This window comes from Solanum tuberosum, unplaced genomic scaffold, assembly GCF_000226075.1.
Source record: "Solanum tuberosum cultivar DM 1-3 516 R44 unplaced genomic scaffold, SolTub_3.0 scf00129, whole genome shotgun sequence".
Taxonomy (NCBI): domain Eukaryota; kingdom Viridiplantae; phylum Streptophyta; class Magnoliopsida; order Solanales; family Solanaceae; genus Solanum; species Solanum tuberosum.
Genome location: NW_006239057.1, coordinates 332,480 through 356,724, shown reverse-complemented (window position 1 = coordinate 356,724; position 24,245 = coordinate 332,480). Strand labels below are relative to the sequence as shown.

Genomic DNA, 24,245 nt, shown 5'->3' with positions numbered 1-24,245 from the left:
ATCTTACGAAACGGGACGATAATTCAAATTAGTTAAACTTCGATGCAAATATCGAATATCAAATATCTAAATTTTTGTTTTTTTTTCTACAAGGATTTTAAATGCTTCACAATTTCATTATTGTACTCCACTTACAAGCAAGCAAAAAGTCTACGTACATGCACTAAATTTCCCCTATTTAAGGCATCTTGTTTGTTTGTTTTTTTTTAATAATTTTTCCTTTGTCTTTTTCTTTCACTAAACTCTTTTGAGTCAAAACTCATATTAATGTAGACAAAGAATAATTATAAATAAAAAAATAGAAGTAGATAAATGTCTTGTCATTTGTCAATTGATTATATATATGTCGAAATTAACGGATGTTTTGACTATTATATATATAAATAAAAAATTCAAGTATTTTTTTGTTTTACAATTGTTTGGAATCTCAAGATTGTAAGTTCTTATTAAATATATATATCATGTATAACAAAGAAATAGGCAGGGTTAGTGGTTGAACAATATTTAATTAGGATAGTGTCTTGTTTTCTATGATTTGCGCTGTTAATCAAATAGATAACTAATATCATTTGGTATTAAATGATTAATTGCATAGTAAAATATATATATATATATTTCATTTTTTGACATAATATTTTGACCTGATCAAGATAGCACCCAAGGGTGAGTTCGTATAATCTAGTGATTAAAAAAGTAATCGAAAATCATATGAAGTCTTTAAGTTCAAATTAACTATAACTTTTTATGTATCCAAGTTTTTGTGGACAGAAAGTTAATCGACATCTATATTCGAATAGCATGATTATGAAAAGGAAAAAAAAAACCTCTAGATCTCAGAAGACTCCCACCACTTTTATGTTTAGTCTAATCTAACTCTTTGTGGACTTTTCCACAATGATAAATCTTTAAGAAATTAGAAGATTAAGTGGTGTCAAAGATAATAGAAAGCTAGTTTTGAGTGCATTAATTTGGTAAATGTTGCACCAAAAGGATCCCGAAACCTAAAACAACAATAATATATTTCGTATAATCTTATAAAAAGGGTCTAAAACAGATAGGATATACGTATGCACCCTTTGTAAGGTAGTTTATAATTTATTTTCAATAGAACATCGGTTCAATAAAGTGCAATCAAAACAGAATATAAAGGAAAATAATGCAAACAAAATATATTATAACAAGATAAACAAAGCAATTGAAGCAACAAGTAGGAGTCTGAAACCTAAATGATGGGAAAAATATAGCCAAAACTATTACTATGTCTAGAAGAACTTTTAAAATATTAATTCTTACAATAAAAAGGAGAAAATTTAAAACATCTCTAGAAAAACTCAAAAAATTGAAAATTAAAATTTTACGAAAAAAATGTTCAATTACTTTTCTTTTTTTTTAAAATTATGGTCTATTCATTCAAGATTCAAAGATTGATGTGACAAGACAATATACACATGTGAAGGATTGGACAATTGCCTTACTAGTTATTAAGTGACCTCTCCTACTCAAAACCTGTCAAAATATCATCCCACTTTCACCCCAACCCCCCAAAAAAGTAAATATTTTTTACACAAAAATTAAATAATTTAATATTCTTCTTCAAAAGTTTTAAAAAATAAATATTATAATTTATTGATTTTACGTATACATCGACTGTGAATGAACTTTTACTTCCTCAATGTACGCACTCTCTCGAACCCTAACTAATTAACACAATAAGACAAGATCGATAAACTCATTTGTATCGAATGTTTATACAAATTATATTAATTTATTATGATTAAATAATTTAACAAGATAAAAATATGAACTAGCTAATTGATTATGATTTTAGTGAAATAAATTAATTTGTGTAAAGATATTATGATTTTATTGGTCTTGTATAAATATTGACGCGAAAAAATCTTGATAAGAAATGATTTTAAATATATTATCTTAGAGCACAATGTGTTTGTTAGTGCATTGGTCTTATTATAAAAAGTTCAAAAGTGATATATCTCGTGACATATTTAAAAATATATTGTAGATAATAAAATCTTAAATATGTGAAAATATTTTTAAAAATTTAATTCAAAATTTACTATCAAATGCGCTAGGTAAACAGAAAAAAAGAAAAAAAAACATAATGATGGTAGCTATGCTATATCTTTCCATCAGTCTGCTAAATATTGTACTTCACTAACTACTGATGCTGAGGTTTCATTTTCTAAACAGTATTTTTATTTTTTCCTTCACTTCACAAGATTTTATTGCTTGGATTTGTTTAAGGCAAATTATGTTGCACTGATTTCCACGTGCCATTTATGGCACTTCACTTCATTTTTTTTCATTTCTATGATGTACGAAATATTTTATATCATTTTATGGAATGATAAGTATTTCTTTGTCAATTAGAAATTTTGAGTTCGAGTTTCTTTGGGTATGGAATCGCTTTTGTTAGACAACGCTTTATTCTTAATGTAAAATTTTCAGTATAAATCAAATTTTAATGTAGGTACGAGACACCAGATAGAAACACATTTATAAAGAATGATAATTGCTGCAAAAATAATAATATATTTAACGATAATTAAATTATTGTCATTAAAGATCATTTCTAATGTAGTGAGTGTGACCTAAAATTACACTAGTGATAATAATTTTTTATTACAAATATAAGGTGTGGCTTAAAATTAGTGAATTGACTAACTAAAAAACACCCTTTTTGGGGTTTTGATTTGAAGGAAAAGATAAGGGATGAATAATATGTTCTTATTGTGATAAAAATAATATGTCTGTTTTCTATCAGTCTTCCCTCACCTTATTATTATTCCTTTTGCCTCTCTTTTTAACTTGTTCAACTATCTTTCCTTCTCTTTTTGCAGAATATGTTACCTACTAAATTGACTATTCAAACAATTTACTCAAAAACAAACACAATGTAATCTTACATGTAGGGTTCGGGAAGAGTAGTGCGTTTGTAAATTATTTTGTTCCTATTTTGTTATAGTATATGGAGGTTGTTTCCGAAAGATGGTAGATATAATAACGGACAGTAACAATAAGATAATAAGATAATTGAAATGAAAGAAACAATCAAATAGCAGCGCTAAAGGTCTAAGAATAAGCAACTTAAAAAAATTATATTGATACTCTTGGTATGAAAAAGAAATATGCTTGTCAATAGGGTGGAGCTAGGGTATCGAAAAGGGTTCGTTTGAATTTATTTTATCGAAAAATTATACTATGAAAAGGTGGTCGGGAAAGGATATATATATATATATATACTCTTTGAATTATGTTTTATTAATATATAATAAATTTAAATATTTTATTTTATTTTCAAATAAGATATGTTAAAGAGGAAATTCATGTCAGTGTACTTATGGAATGGATAACAGGAAGCACCATAATGTGTGCCTGTAAGTGGTAACTGTAATTTGGCCCTTTTTTATGCTTTTTCCTCGGGATGTGGAATTTATATTGATGTCCGATTAAATTTGACGTTGAAAAAGTTCCACGTTGAGAGATCAAACATTCTCAAACAAAGGCGAAAGATGTTCTCTGACAAATAGCGGAATGGGATAGCTAGACAAGGATTTCTCATGAGATTATAACTATATCATTTTCTAATATGAGATAGCTAATTCCACCATTTCAGTATATAATAGTTCATAGGACAAACTAATACCTATAACCAAATGTGAAATAAAATTGGATAAATTATCTAACAGAGCAAACATATGTCAAGTATTTACCCAAAGTAGTGAGAGTTTACAAAAATTATACTCATATATAATGAGAGTTTGGATTTTATCTGTTTCGAATTTGTATATGTTTGCATATATAGATTTGTATCGGTTCACTTTGTAATCGTTGTATATATTCGCTCTATTTACTCATCAGATCGATATTAAGAGAGCAGATACAAAGCAAATCGATACACAGTAGTAGTATCACAAGTTTTTTAGGTAAATTATCACTATGATAGGTAGTTAGGGCTCGAAGCACCAATATTTTTATGATTTTCTCAATAAAATAATCTCGTATTTTATTTCGAAATTGTTATCAAATGGGCCTTGTTTTGTCTATTACCTACTACTAAGGCCCATACATATATGATGTTGATATATCATAGAAGAGATATAAAATAGTACTAAGTACTTCTACTGGTTATTTGTACGTACTCATGTGCCTGCATGCACACGAGCAACTCTCAACCCCCCCACCCCCACCATAATTAGTCCGATCCAAAAAGAATGTTATTTTTATCACAATTAAAAATAATTTAATCTTAGCGAAATGATTTATTGAAATAGAAATATCTAAGAATTGTTTTAGATTACAAATTTTAAAAAAATTCATTTTTTCCTTAGACATCGTATTAAGTTAAATAATATCACATAAAACAGGACGGAGGGGGTAAAGAAGAAGAGCCAATAAAAGATCTAAAGAAAGGTAACCTTAAAAACCAGAAACAAAACAGCAGGACTAGTTTCTTTGCTACTACAATATAGAGTGAAAAAAAGAAATTATTTAGCCAATATATTATAAAGTGATAGAGTCAAAGGGACCATAGGTATTCTAGCAGAAGGAAGTAGCAGACTCTGGCAAAGAGATAAGGTGTAGAGAAGTGGGGCCATCGGAGTCGGAGTCGGAGTCAAAAATTTATATAAGAAGATTCAAATAATGGTATAACGTCATATATAGTTCAATTTGAACTTGTGACCTAAAATAATTTATAATAGTATAGGTGTCGCTTGTGGAGTAGAGGACTTGTAATGGAATAATACTATAGTAGTTTTTGGAGAGAACTAGACAATACATGATACATTTGTAACTTATCGACGACATGATTTTATATAGAAAAAAATTATAGGTCAAGGATTAGGATAATATAGAAGGTTAGTACTTAGTAGGTAGTCACATGTTGTCTAGTTACGTATCAATATTATTTTATTCTTTGCTTTTATTATCTCCTTAGTTTTGACTATTATATTATTTGTTTGTTGTTATTCTTCTCATTCATTGTTTCAATACTGTTTTACATGCTTAATTTATGTTATTGCTTTATTTTAAAATAATATTTCTACCTTCTCAAGACATGAATAAGGTCGCGTAGGCACGCTTTATAAAATTACACTAAATATGTTAATGTAGTTTGATATGATCTCATGACTTAGATAATTATTTTATCTATACTATTATTATTTTTAGAAAAAAGCAATTGATCATGGTGTATATGTAATTAATTATATTTTTATTTTATTTATATAAAATATAATTTTTCGACGAAAGAATTTCAAACGCTAGAAGACAAGGAGAGTTAAGATGTGTGAAGAGAGTGGGTCAATGACTCACAAGTATGGGGTTGTCTTGTCATGTCAATAGCTTCATTTATTATTAATGTTCTTTTCCTTGTTTTAAAAATCTTGTCCCTATATATTGGCACTATTTGTTAGGAACTTTAAAATACAGTACTTTAATAGTAATTAATTGTTGCTATCTTCATGGATGCTATGAAGTGGAGGTCATTTTACTTTTTTTTAAACTTAATTATAACATATCGAGTAAAATTTCACAAGTGAAGTCTACACATTATATTGGTGAAAAGACAACAAGTATCTAATAAACTAGTCAAGGTATGCGCTAACTGGCTAAGTAACAACTACTACTTCTCAGTTCTAAATAAGTTAAAATCAGCTATATGAATCCTCGCGGTATCTAATTTCAATTACTATCAACAAAGAAACACAGAACTTTTTCACCTTTTTTCATTCCAAAAGCAACCTAAAGTCCTGGAAGTTAGTTGCTGATGTGATGTGAAAGAGAAAGGTATTAATTGAGAGACAAAGCATGAATATATATATTACTTTATGTCCTAGTTGAAAATGCAACAAATGAGAAATTTAATGGATACCAACTCTTGGCAATAATAGCATTGAGAAGGAACAATTAATTCAATGTTGGTCAGACTCTCCAAAAATGTTATCGTATCTTTAAAAATGCACTACTTTTAGAAGATATGACACGCACATGTCGTCGACAATTTTGAAGAGTCCAAAACAATATAGGAAAATGAAGAGGTGACAAAACTCAGTTCTTAATGTTACAGTAATGAATTTGTTCTATCATGTATACAACAATTACAAAGTTAAGAACTACATATTGGCTTTCCTGCAAACTGATAAAAATGAAAACATTAACTATGAAACATAAATGAATTTACCATTCAACAAATAAGTTACACGAATATAATGAATATGTTTATCCCTCAGATACCGTCATTGCTTCTACTCAGGGTAAAGAAGTTCATGACTCGTGGGCCTCTACGTCCATGTGGCATTGGCCGGTTCAAGGTTAGTCGTGAGCTGTAGGAAAAGATAGTAGTGAACCATGAGAAGTTCCCGTAGTTGCATAAGGGACATTTCGAACAATCCAGAAGATAGTAACATTTGTCTTCCGACTAGCAATCACTGGCAAAACTACCTCAGGCAATAGCCCAAAACTTTTTCCTGCAAAATAAGACCGGCTCCGTCTTTCTCTGATGGTTCTCTAGAAAATGAAGTTCGACATCCCAGAGAAACTTAGGAGCAAGAGCTTGTATTCTTGATATGATGGGCTCTTCATCTCTGATAATGATAAATCCCTGCATGTCAATTGACAACCTTAGATTTGGTTCGCAGTTGAAACTTCAGGACACAAGCATAAATGAACATTCACAATGGGATTTCACATGTCACAATCGCTAAACGTATACTCCAAGCTGGATCTTGTTTAGCTCAATTCAGTTGACATATATATGTAGCATCTCATACATTGAAAGGGGAGTTCATTTTCTAAGAGTTCTTTGCAACCCCCACCCGTAACAAGGGAACATCTTTTTGCGCCTCTAAAAGATAATATATATGAATGATCATATAAACTCTCATCCAACACACTAAGCTCAAAGAAAATTGGTAGTCGCGTTATGTTAATTAAAACTCTGTCAAGAAATTGTCAGTGTAGAACTTGAGAACAAGTTGTTTTTCTTTAATAAAGGAACTTGAGAACAAGTAGAAGAATGTCTAAGTTATGCTTGGGAAACCAATGCATTTCTAGTTCCATCTCCACCCCATTTTCAACAGACGAGGAGAATTGGAGATCAAGGATCATATTTTCAATGTGTATAACTATCTTTGGGTATTCCTTTTCATTTGCTTTGTACCTTGCTATTTTGCTGTCATATTTTCTTGCTACCATGTTTCGAGTTCTTTTCTTTCTTTCGAGCCAAGGGTCTATCGGAAACAACCTCTCTACCTTATAAAGGTAGGGGTAAGGTCTATGTACATCCTATCCTTCCCAGACCCCACTTGTGGGATTACACTGAGGTACTATGCTGTTGTAAAATAGGATATTGTACTTTGACAACTGATTCAAATAAATATATTAAATATACGAGAAACTAAATGCTTCCTTTTCTGAGGCGTTCTCTCTTTAACATATGTCATATATCAAGCTAATATGCTTATTCTAAACTGTCAAATGTAAAAAGTCAATCTTGCAGATGCTTTCAGTTAATCAATTGATTAAATATTTAGTCTCTCGAGCATCAAATCAAAATGAAACCCCTTACCTGAGGTCGTAGAATACGGTCCATCTCCAGCATGATATCTTCAATTAAACAACCTTCTTCACGATTTTTGTAGTGAGAAAGAAGATGATTGGCATGCAACAAATCATAAGTGCGAGGATATGTGGAGAACGGCTCACACCTACAAATTCGACCAAGATATTTGTTAGGGCCTTTGTAAATCAGTTAGTGCTTATAGGTAAGTAAACTAAGTTAATAGCCTACCAGTCATGAAAAACGCCTGTAAGACCCCTGCCGTAAACAGCAGACAGGGTGTCATTCATGGTTATAGGAACTACATTCATCACCCAGACAGGCCATGTATTTAAACCAACAGCAAATCCACCTAGGGAAGCACTCATGTCCATTACATTACGTATTTCTTTCTCCTCAACATTCATCAGTCTCCAGTAATGGCGAACTTGATCTTGCCAATAGATTGTATCAGCCAAGAATTTTTCACGATCAATACCTGCAAGAAATTGATTTGAGCATGTCAGACATATGAGACTTCCTAAAAAATGAAATGATAATCTCCGTAAAGCTTCCTTATTCAAAACCCCCAAAGGAACATGTGTCGTATTCCACTCTCACCCCAATATACATGTAGGGGGTAGCACCAATGAAAGTGAACCTTTATTGTTTCGTTTCCTTTTCTCTTTGAACCAAAGGTTGTTAGAATCCCCCTCTACTAGAAGTAGGGGTGTTCACAGTTTGGATAAAAACCGATCCAAACCGAAAAACCAAACCAAACCGATAAAATAAAACCGATTTTATTTGGGTTTGGTTTTAGATTTTTGAAAACCGATAATATTTGGTTTGGTTATGGTTTTATTCGGAAAAAACCGAAGAAATAACCGAACCGAACCGATGAATTATATACTTATATTTTATTAATATACATACTTAATATATTATTTTTATAAACAATTTTAAAGATCTTATACATATTTTCATTAAAATTTCTTTATAATTTACTTATTGTTGTCTCTTCCTTCTAGGCCAATATAGTGAATTTTAAAGCTTTATTGATAGTAAATTTAGTGATTGAAAGTTTAGTAATTTAAATCATTCTAACTATTTTTCGTTTTGAATGGATTGTTGTCACTTTTTTCACATTTTAAATGAATTGTTTCTTTTATTTTTGTGTATGGTTAATAACCGAATAACCGAACCAAACCAAACCGAAACCGATAATCACCAAACCGATAAATGTATATTATATTTGGTTTGGTTTGGTTTTGATAATTGTAAAACCGATTAAGTTGGTTTGGTTTTGGTTTTGACCAATAACCGATCCAAACCAATCCATGAACACCCCTAACTAGAAGGATCATCTACAAAGATATTCGTTATATCTGTATTCAGACCAAAAGCTGGTGAAATGCGTGCTTCCGTTCACATCAAACATCGTTCTTTTCCCCTACCTTGGTGTTGACCCTAGGTTCGCTAACTTCCTTTACGATCTTGTATGGGGGAGTAAGTTAAGCCATTCCAATTCATCCCATTTATTTGGGCGAGAGGGAGGCTGTGAGTCACCTAGGCTACGAATTTTTCCGTTGGTTGATTCTCAAAATTGAAAAAAAAAGGGTCCAGACCCACAAATGGATAGGAAGCAAGGCGAGGGTCCTTCATTAAAGGGGGAAAAGAGGGGTGGGCCACCTTGCGCAGCTTTAGAAAGGAGAGAATGACTTTCTGAAATTCTCTCCAACCCTTTTCTATCTATCTTTAGAAGTAGGATGAGAGAAAGTCAATATGATATCTGCATTGGTTTTTCCAATGAAACTAAGCACTTTTCTTCTTTCTCATTCAGAAGGCTCAGTCCTACACCCTGACTTCAATGATGGGAACAACCTCCGGAGCGGCGAATTAATCTTGGACCCTCTTGGCTGCGTTGTGCTTGGATGCACTAGTCTTTCACACGCTAGCGATGAGATGAAAACTGCCCCCATTCGGCGGTTCCCTTGCCACCAGCCCACCACAATGGCATAGCATCGAAAGAGTGACAGGAACCTGTCCCTGACCAGCTCGTAAGTAGCATCCTGCTGTGGGTTGGCACAGCGGGGCATCAAAAGCAAGTCTTTTTATTTCCCCTCTAACCTTTTTTAAAAACACCTTGGGTCGGAGGCTGGTTGTAAAGTAAAGAATGGTGGTGCGCTTTCTAATTTGATTTATTTTGATAGAAAGAACCAGAATTGGTCCTGGGTCGTATTGTTTTTCAATTGTCCGCTGGCTAGACCAGATTTAACAGTGGATAGTTGAAAAACAATATGACCCAGGACCAATTCTGATTTTTCTTTCTATCAAAATAAATCGAATTCGTAAGCGCACCACCCTTCTTTACTTTACAACCAGATTCCGATCCAAGGTACTTTTAGAAAAGGTTAGCGGGGCAATCAAAAAGACTTGCTTTTGATGCTCTGTTGTGCCGACCAGCAGCGGAATGCTACTTACGAGCTGGTCAGGGTCAGGGACAGGTTCCGGTCACTCTTTTGATGCTATGCCATTGTGGTGGCACATGAACTGCCGAATGGGGGCAGGTTTCAGCTCATCGCTGGCGTGGAAGACTAGTGCATCCAAGCACAGCGCAGCCAAGAGGGTCCAAGATTGCTTCGCCAAATGGGACGGATTGAGTTCATACCAGGATCTAGGGAAAGGATTTTTGCTCACCCCGCAAAAGGCGCATGGGTTGACTCTATTTCTTTCTATGAGTTAGAAAGTGAGAAGAAAAGACTAGTGCTTAGAAATCTGGCTGACACTGAACTTCAACTAGCTGCTGCCATTGAAAGAGAAGAGAGCTCCGTGACTTCCGGGCTTAGCTCTTTTCCGGTGCAGATGAATAAACCGGTATTTTCTGTGTCAATGGAGCCGGTGATTCTCATTAAGGAGGTTCAAAAATATGATGAAGTAAATACATGAAGAAGCCAAGCGGATTCAACATCTCCAATATATACGTAAAAAATAATTTTAACCTTGTATAAACGAATGAACCCCCTTGCCCTGATTTTGGCTCCACCACTGAATGGAGCAACAGTCTCAATTATCATCAAGCATAATATTAGCATTTTAGGCCAGAAATGATATCTTAGAGGTGATAATAACACTAGCCGTTGAGAAACTGATTAAAAAAAGAAGAAGTAACATTAACAGCTGAGAAAAAAATAACACTAACAGTTTGAGAGAAATGAAAAGGAACCACAAAAGCAAACTTGTTGACTGATTATTGGAAAAAAAGAAAGTATTGAATGACAGCAAAAGTAGAAAAGATAGCCAAAGTAAAAGAAACAACGGTAAAAAATTGAAGAACAAGATAATGATAAACAATAATGAGGACAAATAAAACATAGTTGGACAACTGGAATAGTTACACCATATAGCAGATCATGCAAATTCTTCACCTTATCTTAGACAATCTAAGCGGATTTTCTTGAAAATTCAAACTTACAACACTATAGATTATCTAATTTGTTTACCATGTGAATGAGCATGAGGAATATATTCGCTACAATTGATTTCAGAGTAAGAGATGACAATTCATGAACACAACTAAACCAAGGAAGAGAATTGACAAACCTATCCGACTGAGACTTTGTGAATACTCTGAAAGACGTTGTGGTCGAGGAGGTAGTTTCTTCAAAGAAGATGAAGTGTCACTAAGGGTAACACAGTTCCTCAAAGGTGTTTTCCATGACGGCTTCAAATCATCCTTAGAATCACATAAGTTTACAAGTTTCTCCTGAGCATTATGCTTAAGACATGAATTATTTTCTTGCTTAACCCATATTGCAGTCTGAACTTTCTGTGCAATAAGCTTCCAGCACATTCCAGAAGTCAGCTTCACTAGTTTGTCCCATATCTCCGGAAAATCCTTATCCTTTCTATAGGCAGGAGGAGCTGAATAGATAAAATATCCATTTGGTCTTAATATCCGATTCAGCTCTTTGAGTAGAATACCATCTGCAGCACACCGACATGAAAAATGCATTTTAGCATTGTAAAACAATAATAATGTATTTACGTGACATGCATGAAGTGGTGGAGCCACCTTCGCCAGAAAATTATACTGTTTAATTGTCAAAATTTTAGTTTTATGTATATATACTATATGGCTAAACCATAAATATACATAAAAGATAAAACTAAAATTTTAACCCAACTAAACATTATATTTTCTGGCGAAGGTGACTCCCTTAACTTTTACATGTGTCTATTTTTTTAATATTTTGACACCCCTTGGGTAAAATTCTTGTCTCCGCCGCTGCCTGCATGGGTTGCATATAATTTAAAGACTACCTTAGATAAGCTCCTTCAATTACAATAATAGTGTATTTACATGACATGCCTGCATTGGCAGTGCCACTTTCGTCAGAAATTTATACAAATTATACTGCTTAACTGTCAAAATTTTAGTTTTATGTATATATACTATATGGCTAAACAGTATATATACATAAAACTGAAATTTTGACCCAACTAAACAATATATTTTCTGGCGAAGGTGACTCCCTTAACTTTTATGTTTGTCTATTTTTTTTATATTTTGACACCCCTTAGTAAAATTCTTGTCTCCGCCGCTGCATGCATGGGTAGCATATAATGAAAAGACTACCTTAGATAATCTCCTTGAATTACAATAATAGTGTATTTACATGACATGCATGCAGTGGCAGAGCCACCTTCGCTAGAAAATTATACGGTTTAACTGTCAAAATTTTAATTTTATGTATATATACTATATGGCTAAACAGTATATATACATAAAACTGAAATTTTGACCCAACTAAACAATATGTTTTCTGGTGAAGATGACTCCCTTAACTTTTATGTGTCTATTTTTTTTTATATTCTGACATCCCTTAGTAAAATTCTTGTCTCCGCCGCTGCATGCATGGGTAGCATATAATGAAAAGACTACCTTAGATAATCTCCTTCAAATACCTTAGAGAACCAGAGTCATATTCATACTTCGAAACTCAGCTATAACAGTTTAGTTGTCACGAGAGTGTCTTGAGTAAAGTTTACTTGACATAAAAAGAATAAGCTATTATCTTCATGATGATCAAGCCGGTGGAACAAGTCTATTATGAGGATATCTAAGGCCTTGTAGATTCTAACACAGCATTAAATTCATTGAAATTTGCAAATTTATGTACTATTAACATATATGATGTAGAAAGCCAAATAATTAGATACAGTTTCCTTATTTAATGATCTAGGTCAATAACATTTAAGCATACAAGGTTCGCATGTTTAATGAAAGAAATACTCACCATTCTCATGCCAATCAACTCGACATCTGGAACAATGGACCATGTCAAAAGAGTTACTTGGATACGGTAGCTGCTTTGTAGCTATAGCAGATATCATAGCATCGATTCCTCGTTCCAAAGCAAATTGAATTTGATTTTCATGACCATCTTTGGGAGCAAAAGACAGTGTTTCTATGTTAAGTGGAAGAAGATAAGCAGAGAAACTGGCAACCCCACAACCAACATCAAGCACTTGATATACCCCTGCCGCACGCAAGTCACCTGTCTCATCAGTTGTCATATTTCCTAATCTGCATTGAAGAAATGAATTACGTACATCAGATACATAGAAGAATGGTAGCGTTAAGAATTGATTTTCACCATTCTTAGTAAGTGTAATGGATCATCTAGTACAAATGGCTTCATTAAATTGCTTTAGGGAAGCCTTATTGTGTCGATTTTCATTTTTCATGGAATAATCAAAAAGCTGCAACTCCAATAATGACAGGGACAGGAGAAGTGAAAAAAAAACAGACCGCGTACCTCTCAATATATTCTGTAGCTCCATGCTTAAAATGAGTTCCACCGCCTGGAAACCACCAAAGCTGATCCTTCTCATGTACCCAATTTTGTCCTCCTTTTACCTCCGCAAGACGTGTATGGTTTATATTACTCCGCCATACATAGTCTCTGCTAGTTGGCCACCTTATTGGTATCTTATAATCAGCTGGAGGTGGAACCAAACAAAACAAGCGCCTGTCAAGTGGAGGACAGTGCCTCTCTAGCTCTTCTTTCCTTGAAAGATCTAATTTTGGCATCAACTCTTTAACATAAGAAATGTCATGACAGGGGATATACTCATTAAATTTCAGAGGACATACATTTATCCCAGTTTCAGGGATAGTGAGAGGTACCACCCGATAAGAAAGAGCAATCTTGTTCCTGAACTTCAGAATACCTGCATGCATATTATTTTTTTATCAAGTCAAGTGTAATAATGGGGATCTCCCGTAAACAAGAGGTACAGCAGAAAGTAAAGAATCTACAGTAAGATATGTTCTCTACGAAAGACAACCAATCTTCTATACAAATAGGCACCTCATGTTCTCTACCTGCATGCATATTACTATTAAAATATATGGATCAGAGATTCCGATAACAGGAAGCCAGTAAAAGCAGCCAAAGAAAAGAGAGTCAACTCTGAGAACTCAAAGTTCAATCAATTAGGGACTGCTCTCTGCAGCGGAGGGAAACTGACATCGAGGGTGAGAGTGACAAATTTAAGGAAAGTACAACGGTAAAGAAGAGGCAGAACACAAATGCACATGGACACATGTTGACTGCCTGACAGAATGCATCTCAGTTTCTAGAGGGAATTCCCAAGTAGTAAGGTTGACAAGGAGGATAAATAGTGATGGTTAAAAATAAAGAATATTGTTGAAGGATGTGGGGGACTAAGAGTTAATAGTCACACAGTCGAGAACAAGTTTACTACATGACATAGAGGAGTTGTTTGATGAATTAAATGGGATAACTATTTCCCTAAATTGGATCTAAGGTCGCGATACTGCCAAATTACTGAACATCACAAGTTTGCACTTGTCAAAGTTGCAAATCTCTACCAAATCTATTTGACAAAGTAGAAGCCAGTGGACCTATATCCCATTGCACTAGCCAAATGGATTTTGTGCCTGTGGTAGGATTAAAGCCTCCACTTTAACTAAGCAACCATGCAATTATTTCTAACAAGCCCCATTCAAGAGTAATCAGAACAATGCCCATATTGATTTGCCTCGAGAAAACAACAAGTTTGCCCATGCACACATAAAGATCAGATTCAAGTAGGAGGGTCAGTATCTCTGAGATACAAGGGAAATATAGATTCATATAAAGCCGAAGAAAAGCAAAACCGAAACAAGTAAGATGCACTGTCCTTACACTAAAACCTTCTGAGACAACCCAATTAAATAGATAAGCTACAAACAACAATAACAATACTAAGTATCAATCTTTATCCGTTGGGTTTCTATCTTGCTCCAGCACAAACATGAACAGCGCCTAGTTATCATTTATAACCAAAGAAAGTTATCATTTTTTCATCTAATTAACCCACCTAGAAGGAAATTTCAACAACTTTTTTGCAGCAAACATTACCAATCACATAAGCAACTCAAAATCATTTCTTTTTCATAATTTAATCGCCCAGCTCTCAACCAACCATATACACAGGGAAGTCGAAACCTACTTGTATTCTGAAAGACTAGCTTCCCCAGTGCAACAACATACCCAATGTAATCCCATGGATGTGTCTTGGAGAGTAGAGTGTACACAAACCTTACCTTATCTCATAGAGGTATAGAGGCTGTTTCGGAAAGACTAAAATCAAATTCTCTCAGCACATTTCTCCTACAGTCACACACTAACAATTACTACCCCATCCCAATTACCATTCTGGGAGTCCATTCAAACATTCTTTAAATTCTTTTAACAAACAAAAAGCTGCAATCTTTTTCGGTTACATTGGGAAAAACAATAAATTACTTAAAATCTTTCATAAGCAAACATAACTTGAACTCCATTTTTGATTACCAAACATTCTACAATCTACATGTAATGACCCTCATTTACCAAAAAGTCCACACATTTGCAATTTACACTAGTACTATTCTATGACATAATTAAAAAGGGCAGCTCGGTACACAAAACATCCCACGTTCATACACGATCCAGTAAAGGGTCACAACCCCAAGGAGTGTGACATAGGCAAGATGACAACTTTACCATTGCTACAAGACTCCCTTCATTCTATAACTAAAGAACACTCTAAACACTACAATTCTTGAAAAAGACAAACAGAGGACTCACCAGAGGATGACTCTGAAGAAATGGGGTTGGAATCAGCAGTGAGATTTTCACTTTGCTGCTGTTCTTGATGGATATAGAGAGATGGGTTTTCACCAAAAAGTGTACCAGTGTAAAAAGAACCCACCATTACCAAAAGGGCTATAATTATCATCTGCCCTGTATACCAATCAAATGCCCTCGAACTTATCAGAGATCCACTCATTTTCCCCCCTTTTCAATTTTCTCTTCAATCCAATGATGTTTGTATATAAAAAAGATTACAACTTTCGAATGAAATCAAAAGAATTGCTCATCGAAAAACATTGTACACCATGAGATCGACAGATCTCAGGTTTTTGTGTGTGTGTGTGTGTGTGTTTGGGGCTGAATCAGCAGTGAACAGTGTTGAGTGTCTTGTTCCTCCTAATTTTGTGTTTTTATTTTTTTATTTATTTACTTACTAGCTAAGTATTAAAAACACACTTTAAATTCATTTGGTACAATAATAAGAGATGATTAATTTAAGAATGAATTTATTTCATATTTGGTTGGAATAAAATTGTAGAATAACCTAGAGCCCGTTTGGATTGGCTAAAGAAAAATAACATTTAAATTAAAAATAAAAAGTTATATTGAAATAGCTTTTAAATCAAAAAAATAAAAAGTAGAGAAGGGTTACTTTTGGTTATTAACTGTCATTTTAAACTTATTTTAAGTTATTTTAACTTTACCAAACACTTTCTAACTTATTTAAAGTCATGTTTGACTTATTTTAAGTATTTTTATATCACTCAAACACTTTCATAAATAAAAAACTGACTTAAAAGTAGGTTTAACCAATTTTTAAGTCAATCCAAACACCCTCTTCTTTTGGAATGGCCAAAGTCATCTGTAGCCCCTTAAAGTTGTCCGCATAATTTATTTAGACACTTCAACTAGGGGTAGTACCTATTGAACACTTTAACCTTAAAAAATTTATATATATTAGACACAAAATGTCAATCAGTTGAAAAATAAAATTGTGTGTAGCTCAAACGCAAATACATAGCAGGTGTACCAATGAAACAACGACACGTGGCAGTTGAATTCAATTTTTTAAAAGTTCTATTTAAAATAAATCCAAAACGAATTTTAAGAATATAAAAATTAACTTTTTTAATTAACGCCCCCCCCCCCCCCAACCCCTCTCATCTTCTTCTTTACCCCTTTCCGCCGGCGTCGACACACAAATAAAACATCTCCCAACTCTTTCATTCCCTTTCATCAGCATCGACAACACCTCCTACCCATTGCCTTCATCTTCTTTCGATAATAAACATTTATCACAGTTACAAAAAATAATAACAAACTTTTATCGAAAAAAGAATTGATTCAGTTTTCTTTCATCAAAATAAATGGAGTTTCGCCAAAATATTTACAACCTGAAAAAGAGGAAAAACAGAAGAATAGTTGGAGAGGGTGAGAGAAAGAGAGAGAGAGAAAGTTGGTGGGGTGGGGTGACATGAGAGGTAACCGGTTAGTACAGAGATGGTGGATGGAAATCGTTGAGGCTGTTCCTAGGAAGAAGACGTCCTTTTTTTTATTGTTAGTTAATTGTTTTTGGTTTCTTTATTAATTAATGTCAAGGTCAATAAATTTAAAAAAATGTACTTTTTCAGGAAAAATAAAAAGGAAAATGTTTTTTCGGCATCTTCACGCGCCCATGGAAAGTGAATCACAAACGATTTGCCACGTAGGCAAAAAATGCTTAGACGGTTCAAATCTGGGGTGGTAGAGGTGTTCAATAGGTACTAGGTGTAGTTGAGGTGTCTAAATGAATAATGAGGACAACTTTGAGGGGCCGCATATGACTTTGACCTTTTGGAATTGTGGACTTGTAGTGTTATTTTTTATGAATATCGGGATAACTTGTTCTTCAACCAAGCAAGCAGTTAAAGTATCTCGATTTTTCGAGTGCCATATCTAAACTATCATGTGTGCGAATTTCTTATTTGAACTATGACCAACTATTTATCAAAAACACACTTTAGCTACCAATTGTTTGTGTTTCATACTTGACAATGGTGATGTTTCAGGTAGAAAAAAAAGAACTGATAGTTAAAGTGTGTTGATAAATATTGGTGATGGTTCAGATAGGAAACTCGTTGTTATGAAATCAATTGATACATCTGTTAATTTGGATAATAAAGAGGATGCGGCAAGTGATGATTTCTGCATTGGCAAACCGCGTCGGAGTACTAGAATTGTAATTCCACCTAAAAGGTTGGACAGTTACCTTTGGGCTGGAAGAAAGTCACGTGAGCAGGGCAAAAGGTAGTTATGGAATTAGTATAAAAGTGTGAGAACGTGGGTAGGAAAGGATAAGGAAGTTATTTGTGATTCTGAATAATCCCATCTCATTCTTCTGTCTTCTGAACCCCTTCTAGACTTCTAGTTTTAGATTTCAAGTTTATTTCCCTAAGTTGTTGTTTCCTGTAATTTCCTTTGTTGTGTATTATCGTTATTCAGCAAAACATATCTATATATATAATATATATATCAGTATTTGTATTGTGAAATCGGGTTTGTTTCACTCGCATGCCTGATACTTTAGGTATGAAATTCAAAAAATCAAGATATTGCAAGTGTGTTTGTTATAAATAACTCTTTATTTTAGATTGTTTTAGCTTAATAATTGATATCACGACTAACAGTTTAGCAAGATGAATCTTAGTGCCCTTTTTCATTTTCTACTGATCTATTTACTATCTTTATCAATAACTTTAGAGACACATAAATAAAAAATAAATCTACAATAATACTTTGGTAATATTAAATACTCATATGATTTCGATAAGACATAATTATTTGATCTATGTATAACTCCATAAAGTGACAAGTCATGTGTACGTGAAACTTAGTTCGACAAGGAGATGTTTAAGTACGGACATATTGATTCTCTATTGATTGATAAAAAGAAAAATACATATTAGGAGTAAAAATATTTTCAATAATGTAAGTTTTTTTTTGAAAAAAATCATGCGAACTTAATTAAAGCAAATAATATCAGATTGTATGAAAAAAAAATTGAATTCACTATCCTTGACAAAGTGCCTCCAAAAAGAAGTAAACTTCTTTATCTTTCTCAAATTATTAAGTTACAAATTTATATAAGTAATCATATAAAAAAGTGTTCACACTTAGAATGATTAATTTACAAAAAAACATAATTATAAAAATTGTGAGAATGTACGTACTGCTCCTCCAACTCCCTATGAAGGGTTCCCAAGAGGTTTCATAAAGAAATCATATGAAAGCCATATCACCAAAAATTCAGAGGCGGATCCAGTATTAGGAGTTTGGGGGTTCTAAATTTCCTTTTTCTTCTGTACCATTGAGGTGTCAATCAGTTTTGTTAGGGATTCACAAGTTATTGTACTTAATTTTCTAGTACAAATATATGGTCTTTAGAAAAGCTACTGGGTTCGTCCGAACCCACGAACCCCCATCAACTACTGGCCAAAATATTCATGGACTAACACATATGAAAAAATTGAAAAAATTGCTTAAGTTCTGTAAATTGGCCCCGCCAAAAAATGACTCTAAAATTGTGAGTACTTGTACATACTGCTCCCCCAACTCCCTATGGAAGGATCCATAAAGTTTTGCAAATAAATCATCTATAAGCCATATCACCAAAATATTAATGGGCTGACACACACGAAAAAATTAAGAGAATCACCTAATTCCTGCAAATTTTCCCCTAAATGCCCAAAAATGACTCTCAAAATGGTGAGAATGTACATACTGCTCCCCAAACTCCCTAGGAAGGGTTCCGTAAAGGTTTTACAAAGAAATCGTCTGAAAGTCGTATCACCAAAATATTCATGGACTAACACACATGAAAAACTGACAACTCTCTTAATTATTGCGAATTGGCTCTTAATGCCCAAAATGGCTTTAAAAATGGTGAGATTATACGTATTGCTCCATCAACTCCATATGGACATGGAGGGTTCCATAAAGGTTTCACAAATAAATGTTCTGGAATCCATATCACCATAATATTAATGGGCTAACACACACGAAAAAGTGAGAAAATCATCTAATTCCTGTAAATTAGCCCCTAAATGCCCAAAAAATGACTCTCCAAATGGTGAGACTGTACGTACTACTCCCCCGTCTCCTTACAAGAGGTTCCTTAAAGGTTTCACAGTAAAATCGTCTGAAATCCATATCACCAAAATATTCACCGGCTAACACACACGAAAAAATAAAAAAATCGCCTAATTCTTATATTTGGCACCTAAATTCCCAAAATGACTGTAAAAATGGCGAGACTACACGTACTGCTCTTCTAACTTTATATGAAGGTTTTCGTAAAATTTTCACAAAGAAATCTTCTGAAAGTCATATCACTAAAATATTCACGCTCTAACACACAAGAAAACAGAGAAAATTGCTTAATTCAAATTTACCCCTAAATGCATAAAAATGACTTTAAAAATGATGAGACTGTACATACTGTTCGGCAAATTCCCTACAAGAGTTCCGTGAAGATATCACAAAGAAATCATTCAAATGTCATATCACTAAAATATTCATAAGCTAACACACGAAAAACTAAGAAAATCATCTAATTATTGTAAATTGGTCCTAAAGGCCCAAAAATGACTCTAAATATAGAAGATTGTACAAACTTCCCTCCTACACATGAAAAACTTGAGAAAATCGTCTAATTCCTGTAAATTGACCTCTAAATGCCTATAAAAATGATGAGACTTTAAGTATTGCTCCCCAACTCCCTATAGAGAGTTTTGTAAATGTTTCGTAAAGAAGTCTTCCTGAAGTCATATCACCAAAATATTCATAGGCTAACACATGCGAAAAATTGATTAAAAAAAATCACCTAATTCTAGTAAATTGACCCTTAAATGCCCAAAATGACTATAAATCGTGAAACTGCTCCCCCAACAACCTACGAAGGGTTCTGTAGAAATTTCACAAAGAAATTACCCGAAAGTCATATCACTAAACTATTCATTGGTTAACACATATAAATAAACTGAAAATTTGTCTTTTTCCTTTAAATTGGCCCATAAATGTCCAAAAATAACTCTACAAATGGTGAAACTGTACATATTGTTCTACCAATTCCCTTCGGAGGATTTCGGAAATGTTTCGCACAGAAATCGTCCTAAAGTCATATCACCAAAATATTCATGAGCGTTCAAACACGAACAACTAAAGAAAAAAATCGTCTAATTCTTGTAAATTGGCCCCTAAATGCTCAAAAATGACTCTAAAAATGGTGACACTGTACATTGCTCCTCCAACTCCCTACAAAGGTTTACGTAAAGGTTCCGCAAAAAAAATCGTCCAGAAATCATATCATCAAAATATTCATGGGCTAACACACATGAAAAACTCAAGAAATCGTGTATTTTTTGTAAATAGCACCTAAATGTCCAAAAATGACTCTTAAATGATAAAATTGTACGTACTGCTCCCCAACTCCCTATAGAAGGTTCCATAAAAGTTTCGCAAAGAAATCCTTCGAAATCCATATCACCAAAATATTTATGAGTTAAAACACATAAAAAACTGAAAAAATCGCCTAATTCACGTATATTTCCCTAAATACCCAAAAATATGCAACTTGGGATTGACGCAGCATCATGGCAACTTAATTATTCTAGGTGTAAATCTTGTATTATAATCAATTATAAAGAACCTTTTAAAATTAAACAACATGTGATTGCAGACACTTTATTATGATTTGACTAATAATTTGTTTAGTCAAATTTCTGAAAGGTTGAAAGTATTTACCTTAAAATAAATTAATTAAGAAAGTTTTAAAAAATTAAAATTAATATATATATATATATATATATATATATACATGTAATTTCGAGTCAGAAATAGCATTTACTATAGATACACTCCTAATTAATTGTAAAAACCATTATAACCAAGATGTCAAAAAAAAAAGATGTCAAAAAGAGATTAATACATATCATAACTACAATATATTATATTGACAAACTCATTAATTATGAAGTCCTGAATAAATTAATGTTTGTATACTGCTTGATTTTGTCTTAATTTATGTGTCATTTTTCAACTTTTTGAGGTTCAATTAAGTTTTTTTTTTATCACAATTTATTTTTTAAGTCTTTCAAAGGCCTTGAATTATCAAGTATTGTAATTATTGTATTTTTTACGTAGTTATTAATATATACATTTTAAAAAAAATAAAAAATCATGAAGTTAAAATTAAATTATTTTACTCTCAAAATTTGAATTGTGTAACATAATTGAGAAAGACAGAGCACTTGCTAGCTATTATCTTCAAGAAAACTAGCATATAGTAAAAAAAGAAAAAGAAAAAAAAAAGCATTTGAGAGCACAGCACGATAGTGTGTACACAAATTTTAGCTCTATTTTGTGAAGACAATTATTAAAGAAAATGAAAACATACATATGCTTTAACAGAAACACAACATTTAGGTGTAGGATTTCACATTTAGAGAGAATAAAATTTATCCTCTTGCACATATAATGATCTTATTTTCTCGATAACAATCAACCAACAACATGATAATTCTAATAATCTTCCTATAAGGAAGAAATAAATTATCAATCAAAGGTACCTACGATAAAAGATGTTATACTTAGTCTCAAGTTCATTTTCAAGTTCAGTTTCTCTCTTCAAATAAAGAATCTCGCGTCTTGTTATCAATAAGGCCAACATTCCAGCCCTGCCTATTAATCTAGCCTCATGTATCTCAGCATCAATGTCCCTCAAATGATGTCTCAAATTCTCCAACTCCGTGCAAATCTCGTGCTTCCTGTCACCGTTATCATCAGATGACAATGCCATTTCCACAATAAATAAGTCAATGGACAACAAACAAAAAAATAAGAAAAAGATTAGTTTTTACAACCAACCTCTTAATAATAACAATTCATGATAATAACATAGTTTTTTAAAAAAATTATTTTTTATGTTGAGCCTTTGAGTATTTATAAGGGATATATGGTGGTCTTGATATTGTGAGTCACAAAATAGGTTAGCGTTATAATGTTAAATATGAGGAAAAAACTTCAAATTACCCTTATTTATGAAGAAAGGATTAAAAATTCAAATTTTCTCCGGTCAAGTACATGAAAATCATCAATTTAGATATTATCACATTTATTTTTTTGCACCAATTATTCAACAAACGTTATCTATCATTACTTTCAGTAACTTTGTGTTGAAAAAACATATTATGAAAAATTAACAGTCAAAACTACATTTAATTTAAAATGTTTTGAATTTTTGAGTTTTATGCCAAAATTGTCTTTTGCGTGAGTTTACTACTTAAAACTATCATCAACATTTTATCATGATTAAAAAAACACACATGAAATATTTGTAATTTGAGAAAATATATCTAGCTAGTTGTGACAATATATTCATGCATTAATTTCGAATAGAAAATACACTAAAATTTTAACCAGCGCAAATATAAGTTTAACCCCCGCAATTTAATCATTTTTTTTAGTACTAGATTAGGATTTAAGATAAAAGAAAACTGAAAATCGTTGTATTTACTATCTTTATATCAACAATTAATTTAAATATTTTATCTTAATATCGAATCTAAAGAAATATTCTAACTATATAGTATATTTATGACTTGAAACAAACACAACAAACTCTAATGCCTTGTTATCTTCAAGATCGTTGATAGCTAGTTATTCAATATGTTATATGAACTAATTAATCGAGTTTCAATATAAGAGTAGCTTAATAAGTTTTAATTTGGAGTTGAGATTTAGGTGTGAATTATATGTGTTGACTTATAGCCATTTCCATCGCCCTAGACCCTAGACGAAATAAGTATTTAAATTTGATATAAAATATATATTCGGTATGCTTTGATCTTTTTTGATTTACTTTTATAAAATTTAAATTTACCTAGTTATTTGAGTACGGTTATAAATTTACATAAATCTTCGCCTTTTTATTTTTATAAGAAGAAACGTAAAATCGATTCGTTAAAATTCAATTGGTTAGTAAATTGTTTTTTTTTAATCAATGACATCCTTTTTTTTAATTAAAAAATCAATAAATAAAACTGAAGTTTACATCTTCAGATTGTCCCAAATAAGGGACCAAAAATGAAGTTAAAAAAATAAAGAAACAAACAAACATAATCTAAATCTAACTAAACAAAAGCCAAAATTTACACACCTACTCTATTTAATTTCTCAGCCTATTTTCACTCTATATTACTATTATTATTATTATTATTATTATTTTGGAATAAATTTTGTGAATTATATAATTTTAATTCAAGTGGGTCACATGAATTGGGGGAAAAAAATATACGACTCTTTGTTATTATTTTTTTTTTTTTTGATGACAAGGGAAACCCGCAGTCGCTATCCTTTTGGTGCGCACAGGGTAAAACCCCCGCTCCTATGCAATAGCTCGCAAACCACATAGGAGAGGTAAATCGCACTAGGCAAGCCTGGTGCGACGAGCTCGATCCAGAAGGCAAACCCCTTGCTTTCGTTGGCAAGGGGTTTCGAACTTG

The 24,245-nt window shown here is 32.6% G+C and overlaps 1 protein-coding gene across 1 annotated transcript; it reads right to left on the bottom strand.

Annotated features, from left to right (window-relative positions):
• Positions 1-6,059: 6,059 nt before the first annotated feature.
• Positions 6,060-16,110, bottom strand: LOC102596444 (probable methyltransferase PMT6). Its single transcript, XM_006351199.2, has 7 exons — positions 15,700-16,110; positions 13,378-13,792; positions 12,856-13,145; positions 11,159-11,542; positions 7,811-8,057; positions 7,589-7,727; positions 6,060-6,622 (listed from the first exon to the last, which is right to left on the bottom strand). Exons 1-7 carry the CDS (start codon positions 15,899-15,901, stop codon positions 6,464-6,466), a joined length of 1,836 nt encoding a protein of 611 aa, XP_006351261.1. The 5' UTR covers positions 15,902-16,110; the 3' UTR covers positions 6,060-6,463.
• Between the last annotated feature and the right edge of the window lie 8,135 nt (positions 16,111-24,245).